We start from the raw sequence: 13,644 nt of genomic DNA, 5'->3' as shown, positions 1-13,644 counted from the left end.
TTATTGTAACACCATGATTTACCTAGTTGTTCATAGTATAGTAATTTCAGGCATGATATGTTCAAACACCAATCCTATCACCAGTGTGATCTCTCCTTCACCAGATCCCTGGTATCCCACCCACTTCCATAGCCTGTCTCCATGCATGCATGAGAAAATTTACTGTATATTGCTGTTACAACACAAAAACAAATGGGATTAACAAATCTTAGATCAATATAGGTCACTGTGAAATGTTTGTTATATCTACCCATGGTATTACTAAATTTAAGATCTGAGGATTTACTGGGCTGTGATTTGATGCTTGTTGAGCCTTTTGCGCTACTGGTTAGGTGCACTGTTGTGGGTATATTACTATGTAACTCTCTCATCACACTTCCTTTGATACTACTGCTGACACTATTAGATACTGAGGTATAGTGCAACTGCTTGCAGCTATACAGTTCAGGATTTATAACTATAAGACAAATAAGGTGGGTTGGAAATTTGATAGGTTAAGTCTCGAAACTGGGTCCTTCTGTCAGAGGGTGTCATGGCTCCAGTAGTTCATGTAGAAAGGGTATTCTGAGAATACCACAAAAGTATCAGCTTAAACTGGACTACCTGGCAAGTATTAGTGGACATTTTTTTCTTTTGAAAATCTTTCAAAATACTTTCTTTGAGGGACTGGAGCAGTGGCGCAGTGGTAGGGAGTTTGCCTTGCATGTGGTTGACCTAGGATGAATCATGGTTTGATCCCCCAGAGTCCCATATGATCCCCCAAGCCAGGAGCATTTTCTGAGTGCATAGCCAGGAGTAACCCCTGAGCATCATTGAGCATCACTGGCCCAAAAACCAAACCAAACCAAACCAAAACAAAACAAATCTGGCTCTGCCCCTTTCTAACCAATGACTAGGTCCTTGAATTGATGGGAATGATATTATCCTATAGTGATTGCTGCTGATTATCAACTTCAAGATCTCCCTTTGGTCCTGACTTCCCAAATCATTCAGGGCGACTAATTTTTAGCACCCCATGTAGCTAGATCTGGGCATTGAAGTTGGTAAATAGGCATTGGATGCTAATTTCCAAACAGGAAGCTAAAGTAACAAAAAGTCATAAATACTTCCTTGGTTTCATTTACTGCTTAGAACAAATGGGATTGTTCACTTGGTAGTGTCTTATTAACTTGGGTTAACTTCCAGAATGAATAGTACTTTGTGGCCAGAATGAACACAGCAGGTATGGCATTTGTCTTGCACGTGGCCAACATGGGTTCAATTCTCAGCATCCCATATAGTACCCTGAGCACTGCCAGAAATGACCCCCAAACTCAAGAGTTAGGAGTAACCCCTGAGCAATGCTGGGTGTGACACAAAGACAGAAAGAGAGAGTGGGGGGGGGAGAGAGAGAATAGACAGCACCTACAGAGAAAGAGAGGGAGAAAGAGAGGAAAGAGAGAGAGAGAAAGAGAGAGAATAGACAGCACCTGTTATGTATGTGTCAATTTTCTAGCAAAATTTGAGTAATATAAGGACTGGACCAGCAGGGAAAATTTCTGTTCGCTTATTTTACAGTTTTTTTTCATGAGTCAATACTATTTAAAACAGAAGTGATTATAATGTTCAGACTAATACATATTTAGGATGTATATTTTTATTTTTGGGTCACACCTAGCAGCGTCAGGGGTAACTCCTGGCTTTATGCTCAGAAATCACTCCTGGCAGGCTTGGGGGACCATATGGGATGCCAGGATTCTAACCACCATCCTTCTGCATGCGCAAGGCAAACACCTTACCTCCATGCTACCTCTTTGGCCCCCAGGATGTATTTTTTTTGTATAGAAAATTAGCAATTAAAGATTGTTCTAAGTTTGTGAATTAAGAAAGTATTTTTGTTTGTTTGACTTATTTTGGGCCACTTCTGGCAATGCACAGAGGGTACTCTTGGCTATGAGCTCAGGAATCACTTCTTGCAGTCCTTAAGGGACCATATGGGATGCTGGGTTTTAAGATGGCTCAGCTATATGTAGGGCAAGTACCTTCCCTGCTATACTTTCAATCTTGCCCTTGAATCAAAAAAACTTATTTCTCTTTGTTTTTTCTTTTAACATTTATCAATTTATTATTAACATAGTTTAAAATTTTAATAGGTCTTGGCAGCCTTCAAGTCTGACCTCTGCTATTTCATGGGCCCAGTTCCACAGCTCCTGAACCTCTGTTTATTGCCACACTCTACATAGATGAGATTAATCTTCAGCTTCCACACTTAACCTCCCCCATAACAACAGGATTAGTTCCATCTCTACTAAAGTGCACAGCTGTGTGACAGAGCCTTAATATACACTGCTCACAATTATACTCCTGTAAATGGACAAAGATAGACAGGTATTTTAACGGGTGTTCACAGAACCAAGCACACTGAGCCAATCTATAGCAGGAGAACAAGGAAGTCTTTATTTACAATGGTTGATAAGACAGGTGGATCTATGCGAGGTAAACACCTGAAGGCTTACGCAAAGCAAAGCTTAGGTACAAGAGCCTGCTTGTATAGGATATCACTATTCTACAGGGCATACAAGCTTATCATAATATTGTTTCATGTGCAAAGGCAATGTAGGTGTACACACACATCATGGTACCTTATCAGAATGATTACAGGCAGTTTCCAACGATTAGCATTTTTGTAGCTTAAATTGGGGAAGTTAATTCCAAGTGCAGACAAGGCATCTTTAAGTTTTTCTACCCACAAGCAAAATTATCTCTAAGAGTACATATTTATATAACTATATATAATTATATATTATAAAAATAATTATATATTTATATTATAAAAATAAAAGATGCATATGATAAATTTATATCATAACACAGGTAAGAAAAAGAGCAATTCCTAGCCTAATTCTTCTGGGAGTCCTGGAGACTAACTACAAAGATCATCCTCAGCACAGTAGGAGCATCAAATAGAAAAGATGCATAGATATCCACCAAGCTCAGTGAGCAAAAACAATAACACAGAAGGCTCAACTAGCACCACTTAGCTCACTAAATCCTAAGACAATTACTTTAGTGACACCATGGTAAAGATGTTTAATGAGTTCAAAGAAATGATGATACATGTAGTCAGCAAAGCACAAGAAAGTATGAGAGTTGAAATGAGAAAACTAAAGCAGAAATGAGAGAATGATAGGTGAGATAAAAATACCAGGACCAGGGGCTGGAGAGATAGCAGAAGGTCAGTGGTTTGAATCCCGGCATCCCATATGGTCCCTCGAGCCTGCAAGGAACGATTAGAGCCAGGAATAACCCCTGAGTACTGCCGGGTGTGACTCAAACAAAACAAAACAAAACAAAACAAAAATACCGGGACCAGAGCGGTTGCACAAACAGTAGAGCATTTGCCTTGCAGGCGCTAACCTAGGACTGACTGTGGTTTGTTCCCCTGGAGTCCCGTATGGTTTCCCCCGCAAGCCAGGAACTATTTCTGAGCATAAAGCCAGGAGTAACCCCTAAGCATCACCAGATGTGGCCCCAAAACAAACAAAAAACCCCCAAAACTAATAGATGCTCTAAACAGCAGGTTAATGGCAGCTGAGAAAACGATCAAACTGTATCAAAATGATAAGGATTACATTTCTATAAAACAATAGAAGATGGAAAATTGTTTGATAAAGAATAAAATAGTATATCAGAAAATTATGGGATGAGTTTAAGAGGAACAATGTAAGAAATTTTATAGTTCCTAAATAATTGAAAGTTATATTTGATGAGGAAATAATAGTTCAAGAGATAATAGATATGAATTTTTCCAGATTTGAGGAATACAGGCAACGATATCCAAGAGCTGAAGGGTCTCAGAAAAAAACTCTTATTAGAAAAATTCCAAGGCACATTGTACCCGATATGACAGAAAACAAAGACAGAGACAGATATTGAAAGCAGCCAAATTAAAAAAGGAACCTAACACAAAGGAAAGCTCATTAGACTCACAGCATATTTATCAAATGAGACTCTGAGCCAAAAGAGAATAGAGAGATTATAACACAAAAACTCAGTGAATTTAATATGTCACTAGGAATACTCTACCCAGGTAGATTATCAATCAGATTTGGAGAAACAATACAGAGAACAGGCAACAGTTTTGAGAATTCATAACTTGTCTTTCAAGACAAACATCTTAGTACTTGGTATTGAGTATCATTAACTCATGCACCTGGTTGCTAACTACTAGATGGTTTATTTACTTCTATTCTGCTAAGAGAATTTACACATTGGCAATAACAAAACTAACCCTTTATTTATGTCAAATGTTGTATATATGATCAGGTGGGTTTTTTAAACATCTTAGAGATTTTTATTATAATCCTTTATTTGTTAATGCAGACACTGAAAAGCAATACCTATGACATAATACTTTCTAATAAAAAAGTCATTGTTCCCTTTCGTAGGATAAAACACACTTTTATACTATTATAGGTTTATTCAGATGCTTCTCTTAACTTTTTTTTTAATTCTTATTGTTTTATATTTGTAGGTTTCATATATTTCATGTAGCTCTAAATACATTAGTACAATATTGTTTAAATATTAAGTTTTTAGACTAATATACTTGTTAAAAAGATATCATTTTTGGAAAACAAATTTTACTTTATAGATTTATTGTTGATTTACAATTTTGTGGAATTCCAGGAGGTTAGCTCTATTTACCTATGCCTGCATCACCACCTTTACAATTAAAAAAAAGACGAGATATCTGTCTTGAATGAGATAAAAAGAAACATAGTAAAGGAACAACAAATGGTCAAAGTCATCAGGCTTGAGGATTTTGTATATAGAACTGAGCTTACATGTCGAAGAGAGTGCAGGTAGGAGGGATCTTTGGGACATTGGTGAAGGGAAGTGGGCACTCTAGTGGTGAGCTTGGTGATGGAAAGATATATGCATGAAAAGAATGAATAACAATATTGTTGATCTCTGGTTTAAAATAAAATTTTTATAGGTTTATAGTAAAACGGATTATTTGTTGAGTTCTGGATGGAGGTGGATGATGGTGAGATTGATGGAGAAATGCAGGCCTTTCTCTGCTGGCCTGGGGCCACGCATCTCCAACCCCCCTTCAGCAGGCCGGCTCTGCAGGGTTCAGGGCAGCATGGAGGAAATCATTCACAGGCAGTCAGGTTTCAGGAGACATCAGCTTTATTCAGGCTCTGGACAACATGTGTGGCCTATTAAAACCTTTCAAGCCATCTCTATTATTAGCCCTGCATTCAACCTTGTCTCTTCTCACTCTCCATCTTGCCAGCCCCTTGCTTCTCCTTTGCTGAATCTCCCTCAATCTTTGAATCAAATCCTCTTCCTGCCCCTGAAGTAATCCTTTTGTTACCTACCAAGGACCCCTCCTAGAAATGAGCAGGTCTTACTATCAGGTAAGATTACACAGGAAGAACGGAGGTTCTTTCCCAAATGACTTAAATAAGAACAGATAAGTACTTTAACATAGGATAATCTGACCTCGCCTGCCAAAGAATTTATTTCTCTGCATCTTTGGAAGAATATTTAGTACTTTCACTATTCATATATAGCTTACCATGAGTGTGAATAAGAATCAATGGAATTTTGGCATTTGATTCTTTATAGCATTTCTTCAAATTCACTTCAGTTCTGAGAAGATACTTATTTCCAATTTTTTTAGCTATAAACTCTCTTACTGAATTTTCTAAACATTCTGGTTTAATAATTTTTATCTGAAAATGAAACATAGAAGGTAACTTTAAAAACCACTTAAGGGAATATGACTCATGGTAAAAGATATTGATATCTCATTTGGAATGAAAAAATTCAAATAATTGTCCCTGATTTTGCATAAAAGGGCCCCTTTTCTGCGTCTCTTTCTTGGTCATACATTTCTGGACCAAGAAAATCCCTTGCTTTTGGGGGTATGAAGATCCAGAAGAGCACAACTGGAGGTGTACTGACTTTTTGATGAGCAAAATGAAAATAATTTCCATTATTTCAAAAAAGTGCAATGTTTGTATGTTTTAGAAAATTGAAAACAGCTGCAAAATATATCTAGAGGGGAACTAAAAGATTTTGGAACTGTATCAGGTAGAGAATTATTGCAAATTTCAGAAGTAATAAACTTTTCATGAACAATTTATATACAAATCACTATCTCTGTACTGAATGATTGTATGAGTTCTGTCCCAAGCATTTCAAAGTCACTGAAATTGTATGTTTCTGCACAGATGTACTAGACTGAATCATAAAAAATTGCTATTTTTACAGGCCAACCTCTCAAATACAGGAAGTCTACATTTAACATAGTACATTTAATTTTTACATCATTTTTGTTTCTCCATGAATAAATTAATATTAAATTTCAATTTAATACAGAATATATTAAAAATTAAAAATTTGTGACTCACAAAATATCTGGATCCCAGTGGAAAAATTCATAGAATATATTCAATGAATATAAATGATCAAATCAGTCAAGTGAAACAAATAATTGGGTGTGTTCATGTGGTCCTAATCCTCAATCATCATCATATTGCCATTCTTTTGTTATATTTAGGATTTAAAATATTTACTTTAAAATTTTTTTTGGGGGGGCCGGGCAGTGGCGCTAAAGGTAAGGTGCCTGCCTTGCCTGAGCTAACCTTGGACGGACCGAGGTTCGATACCCCGGTGTCCCATATGGTCCCCCAAGCCAGGAGCAACTTCTGAGCACATAGCCAGGAGTAACCCCTGAGCGTTACTGGGTGTGGCCCAAAAACCAAAAAAAAAAAAAAATTTTTTTTGGGTGGAGGGATATGGGGTGCATTGGGTGGTTGGAATGTTGTACTAATGAAGAGAGGTGTTTTTTTGTGTGACTAAATCCCAACTACAATCATGTTTGGAATCATGGTGTTAAAGAAAAAATTTTTTTCTTTCTTTTTTTTTCCACTTTTTTTCCTCCCCTTGACTAATATTTGTTGAGAAGGTAATGAGAAAAAGAATTATCTTCTTACTAAACTTGGGGTTACAAGAAAAAGATTTTTTTAAAGTTACAAGGATAAACTTTAGGGGTAGGGTGGTCTACTTTGGAAGATTGTAGTGTAGTACCATTACTTCTGAAAAAAAAAAAAACAACAAACAAACTTGGGCCCGGAGAGATAGCACAGTGGCGTTTGCCTTGCAAGCAGCCGATCCAGGACCAAAGGTGGTTGGTTCGAATCCCGGTGAATCCCGGTGTCCCATATGGTCCCCCGTACCTGCCAGGAGCTATTTCTGAGCAGACAGCCAGGAGTAAACCCTGAGCATCGCCAGGTGTAACCCCTGAGCATCGCCAGGTGTGGCCCCAAAACCAAAATAAATAAATAAATAAATAATAAAAAATAAAAAAAAAACTTAAGAGTTTTAATCTTAGCTCAATCTTGGTTTTATAATGTATAAAATGGGGGAACAATAGAACAAGGAGACAGTACAAGGGTTAATGACCAGACCATAGTTTGATACCAGGCACTGTATGGCTTTGAAACTTTGCTGGGTATGGCTAGGGAGACCTCTGGCATTGCCAGGTTAGCCTTAGTGGTCTCTCAAGTATTGGCCACTGCAGTCCTGGCTGAGAATCCATTTGAGTGGTCCTGGGGCTCCGTCAGCACTTGTTGGAATGTCACTCCTCACCGTAAAACAAAAATGAAAGGAAAAAAACCCCAACCCCAAACCAAACAAAAAATAAAATGTGTATGTGGAAAGATTAATATTTTTTCCTAAAATGATTATGAGGAATACATATTATTATATTATTTAGGTGTTTGTACATTTATGATTTTGGGCCACACCTGGTGATGCTCAGGAGTTATTCTTGGCTCTGCAATCAAGAATTATTCCTGGGACCGGAGAGATAGCATGGAGGTAAGGTGTTTGCCTTGCATGCAGAAGGACGATGGTTTAAATCCCAATATCCCATATGGTCCCCTGAGCCTGCCAGGAGCAATTTCTGAGCATAGAGCCAGAAGTAACCCCTGAGCACTGCCAGGTGTGACCCAAAAACCAAAAAAAAAAAAAAAAAAAAAAAAAAGAATTATTTCTGACAGTGCTCAGAGGAACATATGAGGTATTGAGGTAAAATCCAAGTAAACAGTGTACAAAAGGCCTACCCATTATTCTGTGTCTCTGGCCTCTGCTTATACAATTAAAAGAGTTTAAATGTGTGAATTAAGGGCTCAAAGTATTTATAATATTAATATTTTTTCAAGGCATATCTTACCAAAATAAGTCTTTGAAATGAAGTGAGCTTTTCCCAGGGAAAGTTTATAGGTGCATATTCATCTTGATCTTCATTTTCAGAGGGTTCGGCTAGATGCAATTGAGAGAAGAAACCTGAGATTATCAAAATTTTAAATCACCAAGAGATATAGACACTACAGTGACAGTATTTTGGTTATTAAATTTGTGATTATTTTAACATGGCTTACTTACTTTATTTACTTTATTTTACTTTTTAAAATAAATTTTTAAAGAATCACTGTGAGAAACACAGTTCCAAAGTTGTTCTAACTGCATTCCCCTTTCTTTGTGGCATGTTTTCAATCATAAAGCAGTCAGTCCTCTTGGCCACATCTCTATTGCCTTTGGGCATTATTACCATACTATTTTTTAAAAAATATTCTATAAATAAGTATTATAATAAGTCTAAGTCTATCTCACTCCCTCTAACTCATTTTGTTTAAATAATACACTTCATATTGATCCATGTATAAGCAAAGTTCATTACTTCATTTTTCTTAACAGCTTCATAGTATATTCATTTATATATAAATATCTATTATATTTGTAGAATATATTATATAGCATAATGAAATATATAGGAATCTCTGCAGTACCTGTAGTGATCTCACCCTTTTAATTTCTTTTGTTTTGGACTATTATTTGTAGCTTAATTTTCTTTTTTTAAATATCTTTATTTATACAATTTGATTACAAACATGATTATCATTGGGTTTCAGTCATATAAAGAACAACCCTCTCCACCAGTGCAACATTCCCATTACCGATGCCCCAAATCTCCCACCTCCTTACCATCCCCTGCCTGTATTTGAGACTGGCTTTCTACTTCCTTCATTCATTCACATTGTTGTATTAGTTGTCAGTGTGGTTATTTCTCTAATTGCACTGATCACTCTTTATAGTGAGCTGCATATTGTGAGCTGGATCTTTCAGCCCTCATCTCTATTGTCTCTGAGAATTATTACAGAAATGTCTTTTATTTTTCTTAAAACCCATAGATGAGTGATACTATTCTTTGTCTACCTCTCTCCCTCTGACTTATTCACTCAGCATAATAGATTCCATGTGCATCCATGTATAGGAACATTTCATGACTTCATTTCTCCTGATAGCTTCATAATATTCCATTGTGTATCTATAGCACAGTTTCTTTAGCCATTCATCTGTTGAAGGGCATCTTGGTTCTTTTCAAAGCCTGGCTATTGTAAATAGCGCTGCAATGAATATTGGTGTGAGGAAGGGATTTTTGAACTGTATTTTTGTATTTGTAGGTATATCCCTAGGAGTGGATCATATGGGAGTTCAATTTTCAGTTTTTTGAGGAATCTCCATATTGTTTTCCATAAAGATTGGACTAGATGGCATTCCCACCAGCAGTGAATAAGAGTTCCTTTCTCCCCACATCCCTGCCAGAACTGCTTGTTCCCTTTCTTTGTGATGTGTGCCAATCTCTGTGGTGTGTGATGGTACCTCATAGTTGTTTTAATTTGCATCTCTCTGATGATTAGTGATGTGGAGCATTTTTTCATGTGCCTTTTGGCCATTTGTATTTCTTCTTTGACAAAGTGTTCATTTATTCTCCCCATTTTTGATAGGATTAGATATTTTTTCTTGTAAAGTCCATCAGTGCCTTGTATATTTTAAACATTAGCCCCTTATTTGATGGATATTTGGTGAATAATTTCTCCCATTCAGTGGGTGGCTCTTCTATCCTGGGCATTATTTCCTTTGAGGTGCAGAAGCTTCTCAGCTTAATATATAGTCCCATCTGCTTATCTCTGCTTCCACTTGTTTGGAGAGTACTGTTTCCTTCTTGAAGATGCCTTTAGTCTCAATGTCATGAAGTGTTTTACCTATGAGTTGTTCTATATATGTTATGGTTTCAGGTCTGATATCAAGGTCTTTAATCCATTTGGATTTTACCTTTGTACCCAGTGTTAGCTGGGAGTCTGAGTTCACTTTTTTTTTTTTGGCAGCCACTTACTTTTCTAAGCTAAGTGTAGACAGGTTCCCTTGAAATACCTCCTTCCTCTCCATTGGGATGGGTATGCAAACTATACAGCTTTAAAGCACATGGGCTGCTGTAGAGCACAAACAATACTGGCTCTTCAAAGGAAGTCTTCGCAAGCCACCTCTGGTGTCAAGACAAGTAGAACTTTCCTCCCCACTTTAAACTCACAATCATGTCAACATCCTTCGAAAGGTAGAAATGCCATGTCAGTCTTTCCTTATAGAAGGATATGACAACCTATGGACACTTGACATTGTCTTTTTTTAGTAGAAAGGTAGGCCTCATCCGAATTTTTAAATTTCATCAGGAATGTTGAGTTCTCTGCTGGAACCTGTAACTTCAATAATTCCATCTGGTTCCAAATCTTAGGCAAAACCTTGTGGCTTTTCTGATTCTAGTCTCACCTCTTCTTTGGTTTGCTCTCTTCTCTCTTATCAGTTCTGAATCAGAATCAGTTTTATGCTTACTTCCCTCTATTTTATCAGTCTCATGAGCTATTTTCTGTGATTCAAAAATTCAGCTCTAAGGCCAGGGTGATCCAGGTTCTCTTCTGGCTCCTATGTGCTATCCTCATCTGAGAATCCTTTCCACTTGAGGTGGTTTTCCACTTTGCCCTTTACCACTCATCAACCAAGGACCTTTTCTACCATGTATTTCTCTTCCTCCTCCTCTAGAACCTCTTCTACTTTCTTCTTGTTTTCTTTCTTCCCCAAAGTGCTCGAAAGCTTTCTGGTATAAATGTTAACACTGTTAAACGCAGAGCCCAAGAGCCCTAGGAGAATTGGTATTGCACTCCTGGTGCTTCGCATCTAGTCCAACTAGGCTTTGGGGAGCTGGTGGTGGTGGTGGTGGTGGTGGTGGTGGTGGTGGGCATTGGCACCCTGAAAATCAACAACCCAGGTGACTGGTAACCATGGTCAAGCCTCTCCTGAAGCAAGTCCCAGCCAATGGCCCTCCCCTCCCAGGTTAATCCTTTCAGTAATAAAATATATAAAAATATGTTATATATTTAATAAAATATAAAACAAATTATTTTCACATAATGGGCCTAAAACAAACAAACAAGACAAAAAAAGCTTCTGTAGAAAATGGGCAGTGTATATAAGCAGGAAAATCCAAATGGTCACAAATATCTGAGTAGATACCTAAACTTGCTAGAAGTCTGGTAAATGAAAATTAAAAATAGGGTGGGATGGGGAAAAATTAAAAATAATTTCAGATTGCCAAAACTAGAAAAGAAGACTGCTGTTAAAAAGGGACAATCATATATTGTGGTAAAATAAAAATTATCATGGACTTAAAAGAAGCAACTATTTTTTTCCAATAATACATTAAAAAGGTTTTGTGTTGAATTACCAGGAGGTACAGAATGAAAAGTTGTTGGTGTATGAGTCTCAGTTATACAATGCTCCAAATACCCACTCCTTCTCCAAGATTCGTTTGTGCCACCAATTCCCCATAAAAACAACTCTTACATAAAAGCAATACTTTTGGCATAGCAATTCCTACCTTGGATATCTGTTCCATAAACAAAACAAAATAAAGATAAGATGTGTAAAGACACTTACATTATTGAATAATATAATTTTGTTGAGCAAAAATGAAAGCAAAATGGAGAAATATGTTGATGGAAACAAATTAATTTGCATCTTTCCATCCACTGACATAGTATGATGTGGGTGGGTGGAAGAGAAAGGGAGGAGGAAAGTGCCAAGTGTGGAAATTAAAAGATGTATTGAGAACAGTAAGTCATAAAAAGTAAGTTTATTCTGTAAGTTAAAACCACACCATATACACTTAAAATACATTTCTGTCAGATACAGCTATGCCCATTATTTCTATATATATACTATTTAGATTCCAAGTCCAAGTTATTATAGTATAATGAAATGAGTGTGCTATAATTTCATACTATGAAGCTTTGACTTCTCACTAGATTCTGAATCAGAATCAACCAACAGTGATTTTCATAATAATCATTACACAAGATATTAACATGTAACAATAGTCATTGTATGAAGTGATATGAGATATGGTTACAATATAGTTATACATCTCCTTTCTTTTTGTTGTCAGATTCTTTTATTTTTGTTTTTGTTTTTGTTTTTGTGTCACACCCGGCAGTGCTCACACCTGGCTCTACGCTCAGAACTCACTCTTGGCAGGCTCAGGAGACCATATGGGATGCCGGGATTTGAACCACCGTCCTTCTACATGCAAGGCAAATGCTATCTCTCCGGTTATTGTCAGATTCTTAACTACCTTTATAATTTAATTTGGTTACACATATACTTAACAAAGATAAAAATTTTGAGTGCTTCCTTACTTTTCTCCTCCAAAATATTTTCTGCCAAGAAAGGTGTGCTCATCAGAGAATAAACATTCTTACTATCATAAAAAGCATTCCATTGTGGCTCATTGGACAAAAGGGATTTGCATAAGAGGGAAAATGGTTCTAGTTTACTATTGATATATTGGCATTGCTTCCACTTGTAACTTGACAACCACGGGAGAGTAGTTTGTGTAAAAACTTCATATACATCTAAAAGAAAGGGAAAAGGATCACATTAGAGAGCCATTGGCTTTCTCTTTACTTATTGCAATTTATTACTTATAGCTTAATTTGTTGAAGAAAAAGGTTTGTTACATAAAAGTAGTCTACATACATAGACTACATAGTACTTTTTTTTTTTTGCTGTGGTTAGAATATATGATGAAGAATTTAAAGCCTTAAACATTTTAAAATGTAAGTTCAGTAATGTCAAATGTATTCATATAGTTGCGAAATAGATCACCAGGAGTCTATTTCTCTTTTTTAAAAATTTAATTTGATTTCAATCATAATGACTGACAATATTGTTAGTGATAAGGTTTTGTGCATATGTGTCAGTAGTTTTTGTACAAATGTGAATGCTGAACTCATGAAACAATTCCACTAACACTTTTCCTTACCCTCATCTCCTGTCCTTTCAGTTTCTATGAATTTGATTTCCTTAGATACCTTGAATAACTAGTCTGCAGTATTTGTCTTCTTGTGGCTAGCTTATATTTTTTTCTTTTTTATACAATGTCTTCAGGCTCATTCACAATGCACTGTGCGATAAGATTTCCTTCCTTTTAAAGGCTGGATATTTTCTTGACTGTAAGTACTATGTTTTGTTTATCCTTTTATCCGCTAATGAACATCTGGGTCATTTCTGTCTAATGTGAATAGTGTTAAGGACAAAGTATGCAAACATATTTCCAACACTCTGTTTCAGTTCTTTGGATATGCAACCAGAAATGGACTGTGGATTATGTGGTAGCTAAAGTCATAGTTCCTTAAAATTGAATGCAGAGCCAGGAGTAACATGCTGGATATAGCTTCGAAACAAAAGAAAAAC

General features: G+C 36.5%; 1 protein-coding gene and 1 pseudogene across 1 annotated transcript in view; both read right to left on the bottom strand.

Annotated features, from left to right (window-relative positions):
• Nucleotides 1-13,644, bottom strand: part of DNAH14 (dynein axonemal heavy chain 14) — a 367,193-nt gene that overhangs the window by 57,937 nt on the left and 295,612 nt on the right. The window contains exons 70-72 of the mRNA XM_049777552.1: nucleotides 12,588-12,803; nucleotides 8,231-8,319; nucleotides 5,567-5,723 (exon numbers count right to left, since the gene is read on the bottom strand). Of these exons, the coding sequence (XP_049633509.1) occupies nucleotides 5,567-5,723; nucleotides 8,231-8,319; nucleotides 12,588-12,803 (462 nt within the window). The remainder of the gene's footprint in view (nucleotides 1-5,566; nucleotides 5,724-8,230; nucleotides 8,320-12,587; nucleotides 12,804-13,644) is intronic.
• On the bottom strand, nucleotides 10,391-11,070 carry LOC126013595 (chromobox protein homolog 1-like; annotated as a pseudogene).

The sequence above is a fragment of the Suncus etruscus genome, chromosome 7 (genome assembly GCF_024139225.1).
Source record: "Suncus etruscus isolate mSunEtr1 chromosome 7, mSunEtr1.pri.cur, whole genome shotgun sequence".
Lineage (NCBI taxonomy): Eukaryota > Metazoa > Chordata > Mammalia > Eulipotyphla > Soricidae > Suncus > Suncus etruscus.
Note: the sequence above shows the minus strand (reverse complement) of the source record. Positions and strands in the feature narration are given on the sequence as shown.